Here is a 20904-nt window from a genome sequence, read left to right on the forward strand (position 1 = left end):
GAAATTGGAACCCTCATACATTGCTGGTGAGAACATAAAATGGTGCAGCTGCTCTGGAAGACAGCTGGTAAAAACTTTTACATAAAAGCATTATTCATATCTAAAATATCTACCAAATTTCCTTCAACTGATAAACCAGTAAGGGAAATGTGGTACAGCCATATAATGGAATATTATTCAGCCATAAAAATGAATGATATAACTGTATGTTAACTAGCTGGAATTAAAATAAAAATGTTTTTTAAAAAAAGGGAATGATATATAAATATGTGTGAAAACAGAGATGCACCTTGAAAACATGTGAGGGACATCTGTGTGGCTTAGTTGGTTAAGTGTCTGACTCTTCCATTTCAGTTCAGGTCATGATCAAATGGCTCATGGGATTGAGCCCCAAGTTGGGCTCTATGCTTAAGGGAGAATTTTCCTGGGGATTCTCTGCCTCTACCCCTCCCCCTACTTGCATGCATGCGCTCTCTCTCTCTCTCTCTCTAATAAATAAATGAATCTTTAAAGAAAAAAAACATGTGAAATAAAAGAAGCCAGTCACAAAAGACCACATATTATATGATTCAGTGTATATAAAATGTCTAAGATGGGCAAATCTATAGAAATAGAAGGTAGATTAGTGGTTGCCTATTGCTGGCAGTAGGGTGACTTAGAAAAATGGGGAGAAACTGCTAATGGATATGGGTTTCTTTTGGGAGATGAAAATGTTCTAAATGGATTGTGGTGATGGTTGTACAACACTGTGAATCCACTAAAAATCATTGATTTATGCATTCTAATTGGGTTAATTCAGGATGCTTGGGTGGCTCAGCAGTTTAAGTGCTGCCTTCGGCCCACGGTGTGATCCTGGAGTCCCTGGATCGAGTCCCATATTGGGCTCCCTGCATGGAGTCTGCTTCTCCCTCTGCCTGTGTCTCTGCCTCTCTCTCTCTCTCTCTCTCTGTGTGTGTGACTATCATAAAAAAAAAAAAAAAGGCTGTTCAAAATGCAAAAGGATATTATGAACAACCTTACAATAAAAAAATTATCTACTTAGATGAAATGTTCTTTTAAAATTTTGTAAACATAAAGGGAAATAGAAAATATGAATACTCATAATCTGTTAAAGATATTGAATCTATAATTTAAACCCCCCATAAAGAAAATTTCAGGCTGAGATATTTCATAGATAAATTATTCCAAACACTTAAGGAAGAAATAATACCAAAATTACTTTGATCTATGGGCTTACTCCATTTACATTTATTATAATTACTGAAATATTTGAACTTATTTCTACCATACTTCTTTTTTTTCCTCTTTCTGATTTCTATTGGATTTCTAAGACCCATCCCTACTTTCACCTACAAATACTGCTTAAGATTAGCTTGAGCTAATCTTAAATCTAAGCTCTAAGATTTTACCTCTTTTAAACAGGATTCTTGTTTATTTACAACCAATAGTTAATTAAATATACTTTTGTCTTTAAAACGCCATTGAAGTAATTTTGGGGAATCTCTTCTCCAAGACTTTAAGAGAGGGTCCAGTGCCGGCCTGATACAGAGTAGGTGCTCAGTAAATGGAGTCCACCCTGCCTCGCCTTCCAGCACACACAGTTGTTTGTCTCTTTAGCACTAGATATGAGTGCTCATCTGGCATCGATTCCCCCTGGGTTGGATCCATTTCGTGGACTGTTGTCAAAGACTGACCTCTCCTTGTGTTATTTTGTGAATATTGTACTTGACTGTGTAGTAGGCTAAACGGTGCAGGATTAAATGTTCTCATTTCTGAGCTGTGAAGTGCTGAAACTGATCAGGAAATGAAGGCAGAGTGTCCGTCCTTTGGGAGAAGAATCAGCCAGTCTATGTAGCTGCCACTCTTGGCTGCTGATTGGAATGCAGCTGTTAAGGCAGCTGTTTAACTGTTTGCCCAACTTGAAAGGACACTGCCAAGTGGCAGACATTTTTCATAACAACATTTTGCTTTTACTAAGAACAACAATGCATTTTATTGAGCGCCAGCAGTGTGCCAAACATGACAGATACATTACTCAGCATGTTCACAACCTAGACTGAGCATGAATGTTCATTTCCATTTTTAATGTTTATAAAAAGAATGAATAGGCCCCAAAGAAAGCCTCTACACAAAACATCTCTACAGCTTAATTATTTGTTGGGAATGATAGCAGATTAACTTGTGAAAGTGGAGTATCTGTAAAAGGGAAAATGGAAACCTAGAAAAAATGTCAAAGGAAGAAGGGAAGGGTTAAATAGTTTAAACCTCTCTAATGTAACCCGAGTTATTTTACTCCACCTGTCCAGGACAAGTGAGGGCAGCAGTAGCACAGAAAACGCATCATCTTCTGCAGTCCCTGCAACTCAAGGATCCCATTCTGGGTCATGCAGTTATCTATGTTGTTAATTAGAATACTGACACAAAGTACTCAGTAAACAACTGTGTTGTATGTGAACTGGATGAGGATAGGGCTGGGGGGATTATCAACTATTTTATTTAATGGTAAAAGCAGATACCAAATATAAACATTCAAAATTAAGAAAACACGTTTAAAAGCTTAAGTATAATTCTCTTCCAAACTCCAAAGTGCAAGGATCATGATCATATTAGGTTGCTTTCCATACTCAATATAGTCTCCCATAAACTCAGAAGTTTATGCCATCAAAAAGCTTATGGTAAAGTGTTCTAGGCATTAGAGGGATCCTGCACACACCTATTGTTTGTTCCGCTTGAAGTGATAGTAGAAGAAAGCCTTAACCAACATTAATAGCACTTAATGTGTAATTCCCACAAGCCTTATAAACACTAAAGCGGTTGGGCCAGAGGGATGCATTCTCATTTTAATAGACCACCATCATCAGAGTTGTTTTGCAGATGTTTCTGAACACGAACTCGGCTAAACTAAGGAATGGTCAATGGAGGTTCTAATTTCTTTTTTCCTCTACTTTTTACTAAATGGTAATTAAATCATAATGACAACAGGCTAGTCAGCCTGTTTCCCCAAGTTGCAAAAGCATACAGTTTCACAAAGTTGACATGATTTCTTGAAGGAAGACAAACAAGCTTTGTACTCTTGTTTTTCAGGGATAAAGTAGTAAATGCAAATCATGGATGAAATTTATAAGATCGCTTCCACAGAAAGGATCCAGCAGTTAGAAAAAGAACTGGCTATGCACCTGACTGACCTGAAGTCTGAGATAGAAGAACGGGAGACTCATCGAGCTTACAGGTAAATAGTAGTAGTGACAAGGCATGGTCTTCAGGGGCTTTAGTCCCCACTTTCATCCCATAATCTTCATCAGTTCCCTCTTCTTTTTATATAGACAAATAGTCTTATCTCAAGCTCAGATTTTTTTTTTAATTTTTATTTATTTATGATAGTCACACAGAGAGAGAGAGAGAGAGGCAGAGACACAGGCAGAGGGAGAAGCAGGCTCCATGCACTGGGAGCCGGACGTGGGATTCGATCCCGGGTCTCCAGGATCGCGCCCTGGGCCAAAGGCAGGCGCCAAACCACTGCGCCACCCAGGGATCCCTCAAGCTCAGATTTTATGGCTGCCTATAAGTTTTCCCTAATTCTAGAATTGCCAAGGCACTTAGAGGCAATGTCCTCCCAAAGAAAATAGAAAAGTGCTCTTACATTTCACAAATACCATTGCCTTAAAGTTCCAGAAGCTATCATATAAATCATACTCATTGAAAAGAGGTCTCATTTAATCCACAAGTATTTAATTGAATTTGACCTTGATTTTGAAGAGAAATACAGAAACTGAAATAATGCTAGGTGTTTGCTAATGAGTTCTGCAAAATGGTGTTTTATTAGGAGCTTTTGTGTAGGTAAATGCTGCCAATGATAGCAATCTCTTTTAGAGAAATAGAGTAACCAGATCAGCCCCAAAGTTGCAAGTCTAATGAGCTCAGGACCTTAAAATCCCTCCATTTCTGTTAGTGCCTCAATTGATCAAGAGGAACAATAGGAGGTCCTTGTTAGGTTGAGTAGCTGAGTAAACAGTGTGGATGATAAGGGTGGGAGAGGGAAGATCAGGAGAAGAAGCAGTAAGGAGGTGCATTACTACCTCACTCCAAAGATGATTCTGAGGAACCGGTATGAGTGTGTTTTATAATTTGGTATTTAAAGCCATTGGGTGTAGGAAGCAAATCAAAGATTTATGATGAAGTGAAAAGGTAATGCAACCATGCAAGCCATAATTTCTCTCAACTTTGGTTTCTTTCTGTGAAATATGAGGTTACAGATGTGTACCTTGCCTATCTTTTAAGGATCAAGTGAGATAATGAACATTAAAGCATTTTGAAAACTGGAAGACACCATACAAAGATCAAGTTACAGTCGCTATTGTTACATTTTAAATAACTGGTGTCAAACAACTGGCTCCTCTTTGTACATTGTCCTAAGATAGGCTTCCTGAAGTCTCTTTTATCGTTTAGAATCTCTGGATACTTGTATTTCTCTACTACCCCAAACCACTAAACATGGCCTGTGAAAGAATCTACCTATTTTTTTTTAAGATTTTATTTATTTATGCATGAGAGACATATACAGAGAGAGGCAGAGACACAGGCAGAGGGAGAAGAAGCAGGCTCCGCACAGAGAGCCTGACATGGGACCCGATCCGGGGTCCCCAGGATCATACCCCGGGGCCGCAGGCGGCGCCAAACCGCTGCGCCACCAGGGCTGCCCAAGAATCTACCTATTAATCTGACAAATACTGAGCAACTTCTGGTTGCCAGGTGTTGCACTAGGTTCTGGAGTCCACGGAAAATGTAAAATGTCCACCCTAATGATCACTCTAGCATTTTCATTCCCCACTAGATTGAAAAAATTTATTGAGAACTGTGGGATAATAGTGTCTTGGTCATTTTTCTTTTCCACATTCTTTTGTCAATTTATCACCATAAGCCCAAGTCTTTGCAATGGTTAAGTGTCTCATTATTGCTTGCTGAATGAATAAACTAGTGAATGAATATTGAATAAACAATACCTGATGAACAAATAGGTCAATCTCTTTTTGTGCATTGACATACTCACCACCAATCTCACTCATGGGCACTTCGAGATTAACAAATGAAAAACATTATTTGACTAAGAGACGGTCTGGCAGCCAAGCCCAGGACACTGCTCAATCTTTTACATGCCAGAGAAATTGGAAGATAAGAGGGCAGAAAAGGGATGGGCTCCTCTGTTTCCCTGACTGCCTGTACCCTTTCTAGTCAGTTATCCGTTCTCCACCTCCATGAGGCTGCAGCCAGGATTCAGGTACCCAGTAATCACAGAAATTATGGCTTTGATTTAGTAATGCTTTTCCTCTTAAGACCCTTTCAGAGCTTGCCTTATTGTTTTTTATCAAAGCCAAGACATGAAGAGATAAGGGAGGCATTATCTCCAACTTCAGTTGGAAATTCAACACAAATGGCTCAATGAATTGCTTCAACTCCTGCAACTGAGGGACCTCCTGACTGGTCTTTTCACAGGACCACTGCCCCCAGTGAGGGGAACTGCCGACAAGTATACAAATTAAGTATTTTCATCTTTCCTTAAAACTTACCCAGGAGGATTAATAGGATCATACGAACAATATTAACCTAAATTTTGCTGCCCAAAATCCCTCTCAAATCACTAGGTGGTTTCTTACATTTGTTTCACAGCTACCTGCTGTGGCTTCCTTGCCAATGTTTGCAGAGTTTCATCTTAAGACAGTGATGTCCACACCAGGGGTGCTGTCCTCTAATTTCTTAAAGCTGTCAAGCCTTGAGGTATATCTTACCCCAAATGCGGGAAGCTCCCTTCTTCCTGCCACAGGGTCCCATGCCATTACTGGGCCCCACAGCAGTGCTGCTTGTGCCTTCTCATGTCAGAGCCCATGGTGCAAACAACTCCTTTTAACTAGGCTCGGACAAAAGAATTTCGTTAAAATAAATTGCAAAGCAGTTCATGTTTGATAAATTAGCAAGAACACAAAAATAAAAACATTTTGTTAAAATTATAAGACACTAGTTTTATGTGGGATGAGATAGATGTCTGATAAGCACAGTACCTGTTAGAGATGAGGTTACTGGAAAAGTACAGGTGTGGGAAAGAAAAATCTCCACCATTGTGGCTCTTTCTGTATTCAAGGATTGACAATAGGTAAATCACTGGTAGTAAGAAAGACCATGTTTGCGGCAAAGGAGAGGAAAATTGGCCCAAGGAAAATGTTAGCAAACATGAGGTATACACAAGACAGATTCAGACTAAGAAGGATGTGATCTTTACATGCTCTCAACAATCCAATATAATATGACGTAGTTATTTAGAAATGAGCAGCTGTGAAGTTACAAATTAATCAGGGCCTTATCTATAATTTGGCTTATGACAGTTTCTATAATTACAGCTTCTATTGCATAAATCTTTTTACAGCTCTGTTCAAATACCAAAAGACATTTCTTACTTTAGAAGAGAAAGGGAACTGGCTCTAAAGAAAACCTTACAGGTAAGTAGGAGAGTGTAATTGTAATATACAATTGTATCATAATACAATAGTTGCATTTTGCTAACTTTCTGGAAACATTTATCAGGAAAACTTTATTTTTTGCAAACAACCAGCTGATGTTATTGACAGTGTTATGAGAACAAAACAGCTAGATCACTGCTAGATCAAGAGCAGGCCACTACTTCTTTGGAGATCTCTACTTTTTGTGAGGTTTTAAAATTTTTAGTTTCTTGATTTGTGATATTAAAATTTGTTATTTGGAAACTGAAGTATGATAGTATAATGTGTTGTGTAAAAATTATCAGAAACTGTATGTCATTTGCTGTCATAAACAGTGATAATGTTACTTCCTTCTTTTCGTTTACCTTCTCTTGCCGTGGGCTCAGGTGGCAGAGTCAAAGCCCCTTGTTGTTCAAGCAGATGTCATGCAGAGGGAGCTAGAGAGCTGTCTAAGAAGAGAGTACACCCCTGAAAATTTACCTTTGCTTCTATTGCAGGTAAGAGTCATGTGGCAATGTGAAAAACAGATCTGGAAATTGATAGAAACGTATGAACAAAGTTGGCTTTCTGGTATATACTTTGGCTAGGGGAGGATTTTCTCTACCTGTGTAGTTTGCAGCACTTGATTAGTATACATTCTCTTCTTTGTTAGAGACCCATGTCTCTGATATCTCCTAGTTCAGTTCAGTTTAGTTATAGTCACAAAATGTTTGAGTTTCTATCAATTACTCCTTATACTGGTATTATGAGGCAATACAATACTAGGAAAGTCTCAGCCCTCAAAAAGTTGTTGGCTTAGCTAAGAAAGATATTTCTGGAAATATCTTTTAAGAAAATAACTCAAAATGTGGTAGAAAAAGTTTTCTATAAAGATTACTACTGCAGCATTATAATAAAAGTGGGAAAATCAGAAATACCTACATATCTAACACTAGGAGAAATATTTAAGAAAAACAATATGATACTTGATAGAATATCATTCTATCATTCAGCATTTTTTAGCCTAAGAAATTATTATGTTGGAACGCTTGGGTAGCTCAGTAGTTGAGCATCTGGCTTTGGCTCAGGTCCTGATCCCAGGGTCCTGGGCCGGTCCCGTATCAGGCTCCCCATAAGGAGGCTGCTTCTCCCTCTGCCTATGCCTCTGTCTTTCTCTGTGTGTCTCTCATGAATAAATAAATAAAATCTTAAATAAAAGAAATTATTATATAATATTAGATAACAAAAGTGTCATAATAATGGTCACATGATATGTAGAAAAACCACTTGATGGACATAGATCAAAATGTTATCAATCACTGTCTTTGGATGGCAGAACAATGAATTTCCTCTTTATTTTTATATATTTTCTAAATTTCTTATAATAGGTATGTTGTTTTGATTTTTAGATTCTTTGTTCTTTTGTGTTATGAGTTATATCCTCATTAGGCATACAAATTAGTTCATTAGCAACTAGTTAGCAATGAATGAATAAATGAATCACAAAGAAATAAAAGATGTTGAGATTCTATTTGCAAGTGAAACTTTCGTCATTATCTTCATTCAAAATTCATTCTCTTTCCCTCTTATTCTGGCATTCTTCATTCTTTTGTGTATATGGGTGATTCTCATGGAGAGAAGGGGAGAGTGGAAATGGTGGACCTTTGGTGAAGTCTGGAGACATTTTGGGTTGTCACAATTTGGGGAGAGGAGCAGATTGCTACTGGTATCTAGTGGGAAGAGGCCATGGATGCTGCTAAACATCCAACTATGCACAGGACAGTGCCCACCACAAAGAATTGTCCTGTCCCAAGATGTCAATAATGCTGAATTTGAGAAACCTTGGTATAGCCTAAGTTTCTGTATGATGTCATTTATCTTCTGCCTAAAGAACTTACTGTAACATTTCTTTTTTTTTTCTATAAAGATTTTATTTATTTATTTATTCTTGAGAGACAGAGAGAGAGGCAGAGACACAGGCAGAGGGAGAAGCAGGCTCCATGCAGGGAGCCCCACGCGGGGCTCCATCCTGAGATTCCAGGATCACGCCCTGGGCCGAAGGCAGGCGCCAAATTGCTAAGCCACCTGGGCTGCCCTGTAACATTCCTTGTAGTACAGATCTACCAGGGATAAATTATCTTTTTTTTTTAATGTCTTTATTTAGCCTTCATTTTAGATATTTTTGTTCAAAGTAAATTCTAGGTTGATAGTTTTTCTCTTTTATCACTTTGAAGATGTTGCTCCGTTGTCTTCTGGCCTGCTTAGTTTCCATTTCCTAACACAATGTGCCCTTCTGTTCTGTTTGCTTTTAAGATTTTCTCTTAACGGTTTTAAGTTTTTTGATTGTATGTTCCTTGATGAGTTTTTCTTGGTGTATCTCTTGCTTGGAATGGGCTGAACTACTTGGATTGTGATTTTATAATTTTCATCAATTTTTTAAATTTTTCAAATATAATGTCTTTAAATATAATTTCCATCTCCTTCCTTCCTTCCTCTTGGACTCCAATTGCACATTTGTTAAATCACTTCATATCATTCTATAAGTCAATGAAGCTCTGTTAATTTATTTTCAGTCTTTTTTTTTTTCCTCAGTGCTTCATCTTGTAGTTTCTTCAAGTTCACTAATCTTTTCTTCTGTACTATTAAACTGCTGTTAAGCCCATCTAATGAATTTTTCATTTCGCATATTATAGTTTTCATTTGTAGAAGTTCTATTTGACTGTTTTTGATATTTTTTTCATTTCCCTCCTTATTATGTTCACATTTTCCTTTTAATCCCTGAACAGGCTGGGCATGTTAGTAATAACTCTTTTAAAGTTCTTGTTTGCTAATTTCACCACTGGTGCCATTTCTGGGTCTGTTTCTCTTCATTAGTTTTTCTCCTGCTTTTGGGTCACACTTTCCTGCTTCTTTGTGTGTCTAGTAATTTTTTTTCTACATTGGACATTGCAATCTTACATTTTTGAATGCTGATTTTTGGGGGATTCTTTTAGAGAGTATTGGACTTTATTATGACAGACATTTAAGTTGTACATCAGTTTCATACTTTCAAGACTTGATGTCAAGCTTTATTAGATCAGATTTAGAGTAACATTCACTTAGGGTCATTTATCCTTATTACTAACGTGTGACTCTTCTGGTGTCTACACTGAATGTGTCAGGTGTTCAATGAGGACTCTTCACTCTGTGTGATTAAAACTTGAACATCTCTTGTCCCTAATAAACTGTGAGATCTATTCAGCATATAGTTCCCTAGTCATTCTTTGCATGGCCTCATGGAGTGTCACCCTCTGTATGCATAGCTTAATAGCAAAAAAACTCGAAGAGAACTCTATGCAGATTTTTGGAGCCTTTCTCTGCATAATATCCCCCTTTCCAGTACTCTGTCCTGCAAACTCCAGCTGACTCGATCTCCTAAGCTTTGATGTCTTTCTACTTAACTCAGAAAGACTATTGTGCTCTGCTTGGGATTCCCTTTCTTACTCCCTTGTTTAGAAACTGCCTTCTTCAGGCAGAAAACCGAGGTAGTTGTAGAGCTCATTTCATTTGTTTCCCTTTTCTCAAAGACCACAGTCCTGCATTGTGAGTTGTCTTATGTCAGAAGATAGTTGTCTTGTTTATTTTGTCCTATTTTCTAGTTGTTTATGATAGAATGATAAATCTGGTCCTACTTATTCCATCATAGCCATTATTATATTTATTATCATAAATGAAACATTCAAAAATGGTAGGTTTATTTAACTATTTTTAAATCCAAATAACATTTCTAGTCTAAGATGAAAAGCTGGAATCTTACCTGTAATGTGCTGTGTATTTTTTAGACTCATAACTTCAGTTTTTAAGAAATTTTGAGCTTAGTCTTAGATAATTGTGCAGGCTATTATGTCACTAGTAAAATTGTTCACTAACTGAAAAATGAAACTGTAGTCTGTTAGATTGGCAACAGATTATATAGATTTAGAAATACATACTTTCTTTATTTAAATTTAATGATATCTTAAGCTAGGTTTCTTAATTTTATGATCTTCGTGTAGAAAAATCTATCTTTCTGAAACAACCAGAGACTGATTTTCCTATTGTTAGTGTTCCTAAAACTTAATTCAGTCTTTGTACTATAATTGTATTCTAAGTGTTAATTTTTATTGTTGTTTTTGTTAAAGTATTATACAGAGAGAATTACCCAGCTGGCCCAGAGTAAATATTTACACATGCTTAGATGGAAGAGGTTTTGCCAGCACAGTAAGATTATGGAGCAACTTTATCCTTTTTACAAGGTAGGAAACCTAGAAATAGAATCTGTGGGCTCTTTTTTTATAGTGAAACAAAATGGTCAATACATTTGTCAGTACATATTATTAAATATAGTCATTATACCTGTACATTAGATCTCTAGACTTATTCATCCTTCATAACTGCAAATTTGTATCCTTTGACCAAATATTTCCCCACCCTCCAGCCCCTGGTAACCACTGTTTTACTCTCTGTTTCTATAGTTTAACAATTTTTTTTAATTCATCGTGTAAACATTCGGTATTTGTCTTTCTCTGTCTTACTTATTTCACTTAGCATAATGTCCTCCAGGTCCATTCTTAATGTCGCAGTGTTAGGATTTCCTTCTTTCCCATAGCTGAATAATATTCCACTATATATGCCACATCTTCTTTATCCACTCATCCATAAACAGACTCATGGATGGTTTCCATATCTTGGCAATTGGGAATAATGTTTCAGTAGATGTGGAAATACAGATATCTCCTTAAGATACTAATTTTGTTTTCTTCAAATATGTACCCAGAGATATACCATAGATTATATGGCATTCCTATTTTAATTTTTTGAGGACTCTCCATACTGTTTTCCATAAGGGCTGTACCAATTTACATTCTTACCAATAGTGTATCTTGTCAGTTTTTTTAAGTCATGGCTAAAGATGGGAAAGGAACTAATGGATGCACCTATTTGCCTCTTCTACCAGTGGCAGAAGATAATGGCACCTATTTTTAAGGATGAGATTTGAAGGAAACTTTGTATGATAAAAAATGCATTTTTCTTCATGGGTTTGGCCTCTTCTGCTATAGTTGAACAGCTATGAAGCCACCCTCAGTTACCAAACATCTGTATGCACTGACTGTGCTAAAGTCTCTCTCTCCTAAGAATGTGACCACTGCTATTATCAGTCAAATTCAGAATGTGAAAGATCTTTGATATTCCAGGAGCCTCTTATTTGGCTCCCAAATAGCATTACCCTATGCTTGGAAGCAAATGACCCAAGAGAATAAGGCTTGCAAATAACCATGTTCTGTCTCTGCATTACTTTTAAACAGAAACAAGTTGCCTACATTATGGAGGAGTACAATGATGCCCTTCAGAGAGCTGAAAGATTGTCTGTTGCCCGAGAAAATTTCCTTACGGGAAAAAATAATCCTTCTAACTTAGTGACACAAGAAGACCTGACAATTTATACAAAGTGGTTTGTGTGTCACCTACATTCACTCAGGACTATTCACCACTACCTACAGGTGTGTGAAACATAGTTATGTGATGATGTGGTGCCCTCCCATGATGGTTAGCATTGTTTATTCACATTTGTCAACTACTTTTGGATTGTCACTGTTTCTGTATTCTACTTACCCTACAAATGACAGGAAAATAATGAGTCATTAGCTTTTTTCTTTGAAACTTTTGAAAACTTTTTTTCTGAAAGCTTGCTTTAATGAAACTACTCCTCCGTTAATTTAGTTTTCTCAAAGATGTCTCTGTTATATTATTTCATATTCACTCTGCAAGTTCTTGTTTTCATCAGCTTGTTCAGAATTTATGATGTTCAATTTAGACCCACTTTTTAATTCAGCAATATCTAATTAGGGTCTAATGAGGGTCTAATATATGCCAGGTACGTGTCAGGGCCATGAAGCAAAAACATGGTCTTTCCTGAAAAGTAACTGGGTCCCAGGCTGGTAGGAAAATGGGCAAGTAAATAGTCAACTGAAATACAATATGGTAAGAGAGAATAAGTATAAGCACAAAGTACAGAGAATCACAGAGGAGACGCACAGAGGAGGCTAGGCTAGAGACATCAGAAATGAGTGATGTGATCATATTTTCATTTTGGAAAGATTATTATTTTGCCACCTAAATCTTTTCCTGCTCCTCTATGGCTTATCTCAGTGATAAGATACAGTTATCCAAACCAGAAAGCTGGCCATCTTCCTAATTTCAGGCCTTCCCTAGTTAGTCACCATAGTGTCTCCCTCTGAAACCTCTCTCCCCAGTCATGTGTATAGTAACATTCTGCTCATAAGTCCCCATTCCCCACTAAGCTGTAAACTCTTTGAGGTTGGTCCCACTACTTACTCTTCTTGATATCACTAGCACCTCACACAATGTCTTGTCATCATCCATTATGGATGCTTGATCAATGTAGATATGCTTGGAGGTTAATGTTGCTTAGCATTGGTGATTGTAACAGGTCTCTCAGGTCTAGATTCAGCACCTTATGTTTGAGCAGGTTACTAAGGCCCAACTCTGCCTCCTTCTCCTCTATCAAAGCAAAGGTTTGCTCCTGAGCCTAAGTGTGAAAGCTTCTGTGAGAATTGAGTTGACTTTTAGCCTCTTGGTTGTGCTTTTCTGTAGTCCATCCAGTATTTGCCTATCTCCAAAGTGTTGAATATAGCTGTCAATGAAGGTCCTGAGGCTGATCAGGAGAATGAAAGGGTCTGGGTCAATGACATCGACCCTAACATCCGGGGTTGTGCATCTCCGGGCCCGGTGAATACCAGCATTTCAGGTAAGAAATTAGTCTTCTTTCCACTAGGATAATGTGGAGAAAGAAGATTGTGGTTTTGCACATGTGTTTAAAGCTTTTCTATATACCAAGAAGTTATACCTTCTTAATAAATAAGTATTAACGTAATATTTTCTGATGGAAAAAATAAGTATTTTTCTTAGCCATTATTATCTTCATCTTTATAACTGGAAAATAGAAAAAGAAGCAATGAACTTCAAGTTGGGAGTACTGGGTTCTGGACATGTTTTTGTCATGGCTTCACTGTGAACCTGCATGTTTAGGTCATTTCATCTCTTTGGGCTTCAATTTATTCATCTTCAAAATAAACCTTTCAGATTAAGTTTTGTCTAAGACCTCTTTTAAGTTTTAATATTACATGTTTTAAACTGGTATGGAGGTTCCTCAAGAAATTAAGAATAGAGCTACCCTACAACTCAGCAATTGAACTACTAGGTATCTACCCCAAAGATACAAATGTAGTGATCTGAGGGGGCACCTGCACCCCAATGTTCATAGCAGCAATGCCCACAATAGCCAAACTGTAGAAAAAGTTGAGATGTCCATCGACAGATGAATGGATAAAGAAGATGTGGTATGTATATACAATGGAATATTACTCAGCCATCAAAAAGGACCAATACTTAACATTTACATAGATGTGGATGGAACTGAAAGGTATTATGCTGAGTGAAATAAGTCAGTCAGAGAGAGACAATTATCATATGGTTTCACTCATGTGTAGAATATAAGAAACAGCACAGAACAACCATAGGGTAAGGGAGGGAAAACTAAATGAGAAGTCATCAGAGAGGGAGAAAAACCATGACAGACTCTTAACTATAAAAAACAAACTGAGGATTGAAGGAGGGGATGTGAGTAGGGGGATGAAATAATTTAGTGATGGGCATTAAGGAGGGCAGGTGATGTGATGAATACCAGGTGTTTTACACAACTGAAAAATCATTGAATACTACATCTGAAACTAAGGATGTGCTTTATATTGCCTAATTGAATTTAAATTTAAAAATTTTGATAAATAAAAAAATAATTTCCTTGTGTGAATCAATATAATGGTCTTCCTGCCCTTATCTTGTGTTATAGAAGACTAAGAAACCTAATTAGGTTTCTACTCTGAGTGACATATTTGCTTGGGATGTGTACAGAGTGACACAGGAGCACCTGAACAGACAGCCAACCTGGTTGTGAGGAATCAGTGAAGGCATCTCAAAGGAAACGAGTCCAAAATGAGTCTTTAGAAATGAACAAGAGTAAACCAGGCAAAAGGAGATAAAGTCTCACCTTCTAATTTTCTGGTTAATTTATAAATCATTCTCTTAGTTTACCACAAAGGAATATAGGTAGTTCTGCTCCCACTAAGTCATTCTCCAAAGGATCTGGTGGGTTTCTCCTATAGGCCATGTGACAGAGACTGGTCCTTGCTCCCTCCCTCAGAAAGCCAGCCTCAAGAGTTTGTCAGATAGGCACAGCCCAATGTGGCACAGCCTGTAAATTATGGCAGAGGATGTTGGGTAAAGCAGAATGGCCCTTTCTTTTAGCAGAGGAGATCCTGCCTCCAGTTATCTCAAAGGACGTTCCATTTTCTCTCCCCAACTAGTGCTTATTCGTCTTCATGCTCTTGATTTTGGGTTTTTAGGGCTGACAAGAAGAGAAGCTGCTTTTTTCCTGCCCCAACACGTGACTGAAAGAGAAGAACTGACACCTCAGCTGGGGGTTCTGCTCTCCCATTTCAATATCCCCTATGACTTGGAAGAGCTGAGGGATGCTGCTCAGGAAATCGAACTTCTTAATTTGGTACTTGATGGACTCTTTCTTAATACAAAGATAGGTGTTTGTGAAAGAAAATACTACTGTTTGCCACAAAATACCACTATCCTGCCACAATTGTTTCTAGAGTGATAAACTGTAATAGTAATAGGTAAGATTTAGAATGGCAATTGAACTTCCCCTCTATTAAGAGTATTGGGACCCTTGTATATATAATCCAGAGGGATTGCAGGATTGATTTTTCTGCAGAATTTAAAGAAAAAAAGTAGATTAGAGTCCATAATAGATGATGCAAATGTAGCCAAGATTCGGCAGATTTGCGTAATGGAGTTGTCTAGAGTCTCGAGCTCTTTGATCCTCATGATGTGTTATAATAGCTCTCCTATTGGCAAAATGCTTTATATTCAATAGAGTTCATATTGCATAGTGATTTTTAAAGTCAAGCAGTCTGCTTTGCTATAACACAGTGTTGCATTTCCTTTAAAAAAGCCTCATGTTAACAAAAACCATGTTAAAACTTATTTCAAAGGTAAAAATAAGATTATGTATAGACAGCTTCAAGTTTATTATACCAAGTTTTCAGCCAGAGCTTCAACAATAAAGATATTTCTCTAGCTCTGGGCTTATAATATTTGCAAGTATGTATATTTCCTAGGTAAAAATAGTAAACTGATTGATCCAAACAAGCAAAAATAAAATCTGAATGTTTTTGAGTGCTCTTTGTGTAAGAAGGAGCCACTGTCTTCTCTATCATCACTTGCCTTGACATTCAGGTTTCACTTCCATTTGTGCTTGTTCCAGCATGATTTTACTAGGATTATTTTTGTATGTAACACAGGTTCTTTACGCTTCCTAAAACTGGTGGTGTCACATGTACTCAGGTTTCTTCGAAAGTGATGATGTTTTAGCTTTTGCCTTTCTTTTCATCACTATCTACAATAGAGCACTATCTACAATAGAGCCCTTCTTTTTTCTTTTTTAAGATTTTATTTATTTATTTGAGAGAGAGAGTGAGTGTGAGCAGGAGGGAGAGGAAGAGAGAATCTGAAACAAACTCTGAGCTGAGTGCAGACCCTGACGTGGGGCTCCCTCTCACGGCTGTGAGGTTATGACCCAAGCCAAAACCAAGTGTCAGACGCTGAACCAACTGAGCCACCCAGGCACCCCTACAACAGAGCACTTCTATGGGAGTATCTTTACCCTCATTATCAGCAAGTATTATGAGATAAATACAAATAAATACAAAATAATACAAATAAATCATAACACAGTAGACTATTGTCAATGATAACAAAAGAAGATGAGGCTGCTGAGCCAACTTGTTCCCAAAGAACAACTTGTTTCCCTTATATAGTGATAGTTTCTATTTCTGACTTTCTTATAACAGTATTATATGCAATGCTTGTGCTCACAGGATAATCACATTACAACAGCTCTTTTTTATGTGTAGGCAGAGTTCTTATATTTGGGTACTGTTTATTCTGGTTCTCTATCTAATTCCTTAGAGCAGGGTCAGCCAACTACAGCCTGCAGGCCACCATCTGTTTTGTTTTGTGTTGTTTTTTATATAAGTTTAATTGAAATTCATCCATGCCCATTCATTTACATATTACCTATGACTGCTTTCACACCACAACTGCAGAGTTGAATAGTTGCAACAGAGACCTATGTATGGTCTGCAAAGGCTAAAATATTTATTATTTGACTCTAAGAAAAATACTGCTGCCCTAGCCCTAGACTAGCACTGTCTCCTTGAACTTCCTGCACTGTTGGATATGATCTGTATCTGCACAGTTCAATATGTTAACCATGCAGCTATTAACCACTTAAAATGTGGGTAGTGTAAGTGAAGAACTAAAATTTAAATTTTATATAATTTTAATGAATTTACATTTATTTTTATTTATTTTTTGATTTTTAAAAAATTTACATTTAAATGTTAAACAGACACCTATGACTAGGGGCAGTAGTATTGCATAGCACAGCCCACAAGTTACCAGCATTAACTGAAAGAATCTTTAGCTCTGTGACAAATTGAACTTGCTCTCACATTCCAGAATCCTTTATTAAGCCCCTAGTTGGTGCCAGAACCATGGTAGGTTCTGTGTGTGTGCGTGCGTGTGTGTGTTTGTGTATGTAATAAAATATACATAAGATTGACCATTTTAACCATTCATAAATGCACAGTTTAGTGGCATTAATTACATCCACATTGTTGTGCAACCATCGCCATGTGGCTCCTTCTTGAGATTCACAGTCTGTGCCTTCGAGAAGTTTACCAGGTAGTAAGGAAATCATAACGTATTATGGCCAGTACAATGAGGAAGGTACTACCATAGGCTCAGGAAGCCTGGGCCCACTCTGGAGAAGGGAAGAAGTGTTCTACATTTTGGTGGGAGGCATTTATAAGACAGAATGTGCTAGTAGCCTCGGTCTGAAAATGAAGGGTGAAGGAATTGGCTGAGATACCCTAAAAACTTTGAACAGATCCCAACATCTGGAACCTTCTCTCTAGCAACATCCTGGTCAATATTCTGGGACCAAGATTTATCTAACCTTTGGATTTTCTAGTTTGTCAGGTGGACGAAAAAAGAATGTATTTCTAAAGGCGGACAATTTTACTTCCCATTTAGGGGCCATCTCAACTTACATATAAATAGATATATTACATAATTTCCAATCTTTGGAACAGATATTCAGAACAAGTAACACTTCCAACACAGTTACGGTAATGAGCTGACTTAATACCTGTCCCTCGCAGGATATGCATTCAATGCCTGTTACTGTCACAGAGTCATGATTCATTAATTAGTTTAACTCCAAGATTGTCCCAAAGGGAATCAATAGCTATTTTTGAAATTGCCTATAATCTGAGACTTTTTCTGCATTCCACTTCTCTCTCCTTAATCCTTTTCAGGTTTCCCAAAAATTTCAAAGCATCTTCATGGAGCAACAGACAATGCAAACATTTCCAGAATATGATGCTGAGATAGATAAAGTAGAGAACTTGGGTTTGGCAGGACCTGGTATGACCTTGAAAAAAAGAGCTAACTGGATTTCCTTTATAAAGGTAAGGAGACCTGTGGTGACAGTCACCTGTCAGTGATGTCAGCAGTGTCACAAAGTATCTTCCATACTAGCCAGGCAACTTGGCAGTATCAGGTCTGTCAGGTCCTAGTGTCCCCTCTCCTCAATGCCCTAAGCAAACTGTCCCTCGGAGGAAGGGTAGGTGCCTGGCCTTGTACACCAGGACCTCCCAGCTCCTCCCTGCCTATGGGTCTATGTTGAAATTGGCCATGTTGACCTGTCTTCTCTGGAAAGTCCCTATTCTCCTGTACTCTCTCTTGGGTCAGAACTCCATTCTTCTTGTTAGTGATCTTGGTTACTTGGCTAGAACCAAGAATAACACTCAAATGTATAATTGAGTTGTATAAATCCAGCTTTTTAGTCAAAAACTATTCACTGAGTATATACTATGTCAGGAATGACTCTTGGTTCCAGAGGTACACAATTCACAAACAATACCAAGTAAGCAGATTAAATAAGATGATTTGGGGTAGTGGTAAGTATAGTTGATTCTCATTGGGGGTAGTTATGTCCTATAAAGTTGCCACAAACACTGAATTAACAAATACTGAACCATTTATTGCTCATAGGGGAAATACAAGGTTAGGTACATCAACTGATTGATACGTAACCTTGCTTTATGTGTGTTTCTGTTTAAAGATACTTTATTTAATATATGTTTTTGATTTGATAGTATTGAACTCATGGCCAATAGCACTATAACTCGTGACTGAGCAAAGCTTATCAAACATAAACATTTCTTCTATAAGACATATCACAGCCTTCCTGTACTTTGGAGCACTAGGCTACACTTCAGCAATACACTTAGGGGCCATTTTAAACACTGAAATCACCAACAAAAAACCCCACAAAAATATAGAAATGTGCCACTAACTAGACCACAAAAAGGACACTTATTTACAGAATGAGAGCTGAAACAAGAAGACAGAATGTCACCTTGTGTGACCTTGGCTGAGAACGTGGAGCTGGGTGATTCGAATTTTTCACCATTCTTTGCATGTCCGTGAATAATCAGGATAGGTCTGCCAGTATTGATTTTGGGGGTTATGAACAAATTTTAGTGAGAAAAGTTTGCAAATACAAAATCCTTGAGTAAGAGGATCAACTATATTATGTAGGAAAGAAAAGCCTTACGTGATAAAGGTGAATAGAAGGAAAGGAGAGGAAAATCAAAGGTGACTCCTAAGTAATGAGGCTTGAGCAAATGGGTGGTTGGTGTAGGGAAAGCCAGATTTTCTGTTCTAGAATATTATATTTGCCTTCCAACTATAAGTATCAAGGATATAGTTGGATATAACATACTGGAACTTAGAGCTAGATATAAATTTGAAGGTTATTAAGTATATTGATGTTTTTATAACTATAGAGTTAATTTTTAAATACGCCCTGTTAATGGGTAAGGTAAAATTTTATATGTGGAGTCTTTGTGGGAGAACTTCTCTCACTCTAAAAATTAAGTGTGGTGTCCAATACTGATGGATGGATTTAGGGTCCCTCCTGCTCATGGAGGGTGCTGTGTTGTCCCAGATGAAGCTAATGCATCTCATAGGCTAGGCACCAATAGGATCTGCCACTCCCATCTCGCTCCATGCTCTGTGAGCCCATATAGACCCTTTCCAAGACTTCACATGCTCTAATCAACCTTCTAGCATCAAGGCATTTCAGAAGGTCCTTGAATCCCTTTGCTTGCAACTTTTATTGCTAACCATTCTATTATGTTGTAACTGTGTGAACATGTTTGTCCACTAGATTAAGCCAAAATGTGATCCTTGGCAAAAGAAGATTTTGACCAAACTGAAAGAACGGAAAAGAATAGATGTATTGATGCAACTCCAGGCAAAGTTTTTGAAAGTAAGAAATGGCCATATTCCCTTGTAGATAAAGTTCTTGCTAAAATCATTCTCAGGGGATCCCTGGGTGGTGCAGCGGTTTAGCGCCTGCCTTTGGCCCAGGGCGCGATCCTGAAGACCCGGGATCGAATCCCACGTCGGGCTCCTGGTACATGGAGCCTGCTTCTCCCTCTGCCTGTGTCTTTGCCTCTCTCTCTCTCTCTCTCTCTCTCTCTCTGTGACTATCATAAATAAATAAAAACTTAAAAAAATAAAATCATTCTCAGAAAATTGAATTTTCTTTTCCTTTTTAAGAAATATTAGCCATGGATTCACTATGAAGGCTTTATTTGGAACTTTCTAATCTTATTGCCAAAATTTTATAATCCTTTTAGTTTTCAGTAGAAAGTAACAAATTTTCCTGCTTTGGCACCAAAGTCTCTGTGCAACACTGACCTAATAGCACAACCTCCTTGAGTTTGTTTCCTCATTTGTGAAACAAAAATACAGTACGAAATTATCTTATTTTTATTGCAAAAAGCTCACAGTATAAAATTTCTCATCTTAATCATTTTAAACACCAGTTTAGTGGTATTCAATACATTCACACTGTCATGAAACAGATATACTGGAACTTTTTCATCCTGCCAAACTGAAGCTCTGTACCTATTAAACAACAATTCCCTACTTCTCCCCACAGTCCCTAGAAACCACCATTCTACCTTCTGTTTCATATATATAAAAAGTCTCATATAAGTAGACTCATACAGTATTAGTCTTTTTGTGACTGGCTTATTTCATTTAGGACAATGTCCTCAAGATTCATGCATGTGAATTCATTCATGTGACCAGATGTCTTCTCCCCTTTTTTTTCATGAACATTTTATCAGATTTTTTTTTAATATTTTTTTTTACTTATTCATGAGAGACACAGAGAGAGGCAGAAGAC

At 37.5% G+C, this 20904-nt stretch overlaps 1 protein-coding gene across 1 annotated transcript in view; it reads left to right on the top strand.

The window, feature by feature from the left end:
* Positions 1-6410: 6410 nt before the first annotated feature.
* LOC112658433 (coiled-coil domain-containing protein 162-like) overlaps positions 6411-20904 on the top strand; it is a 136151-nt gene continuing 121657 nt past the window's right edge. Inside the window, exons 1-8 of the mRNA XM_035697563.2 lie at positions 6411-6488; positions 6875-6985; positions 10628-10741; positions 11792-11986; positions 13101-13254; positions 14909-15066; positions 17957-18109; positions 19876-19977. Of these exons, the coding sequence (XP_035553456.1) occupies positions 6914-6985; positions 10628-10741; positions 11792-11986; positions 13101-13254; positions 14909-15066; positions 17957-18109; positions 19876-19977 (948 nt within the window). The 5' untranslated portion in view covers positions 6411-6488; positions 6875-6913. The remainder of the gene's footprint in view (positions 6489-6874; positions 6986-10627; positions 10742-11791; positions 11987-13100; positions 13255-14908; positions 15067-17956; positions 18110-19875; positions 19978-20904) is intronic.

Source organism: Canis lupus, chromosome 12, assembly GCF_003254725.2.
Source record: "Canis lupus dingo isolate Sandy chromosome 12, ASM325472v2, whole genome shotgun sequence".
In the NCBI taxonomy this organism is placed as follows: Eukaryota; Metazoa; Chordata; class Mammalia; order Carnivora; family Canidae; genus Canis; species Canis lupus.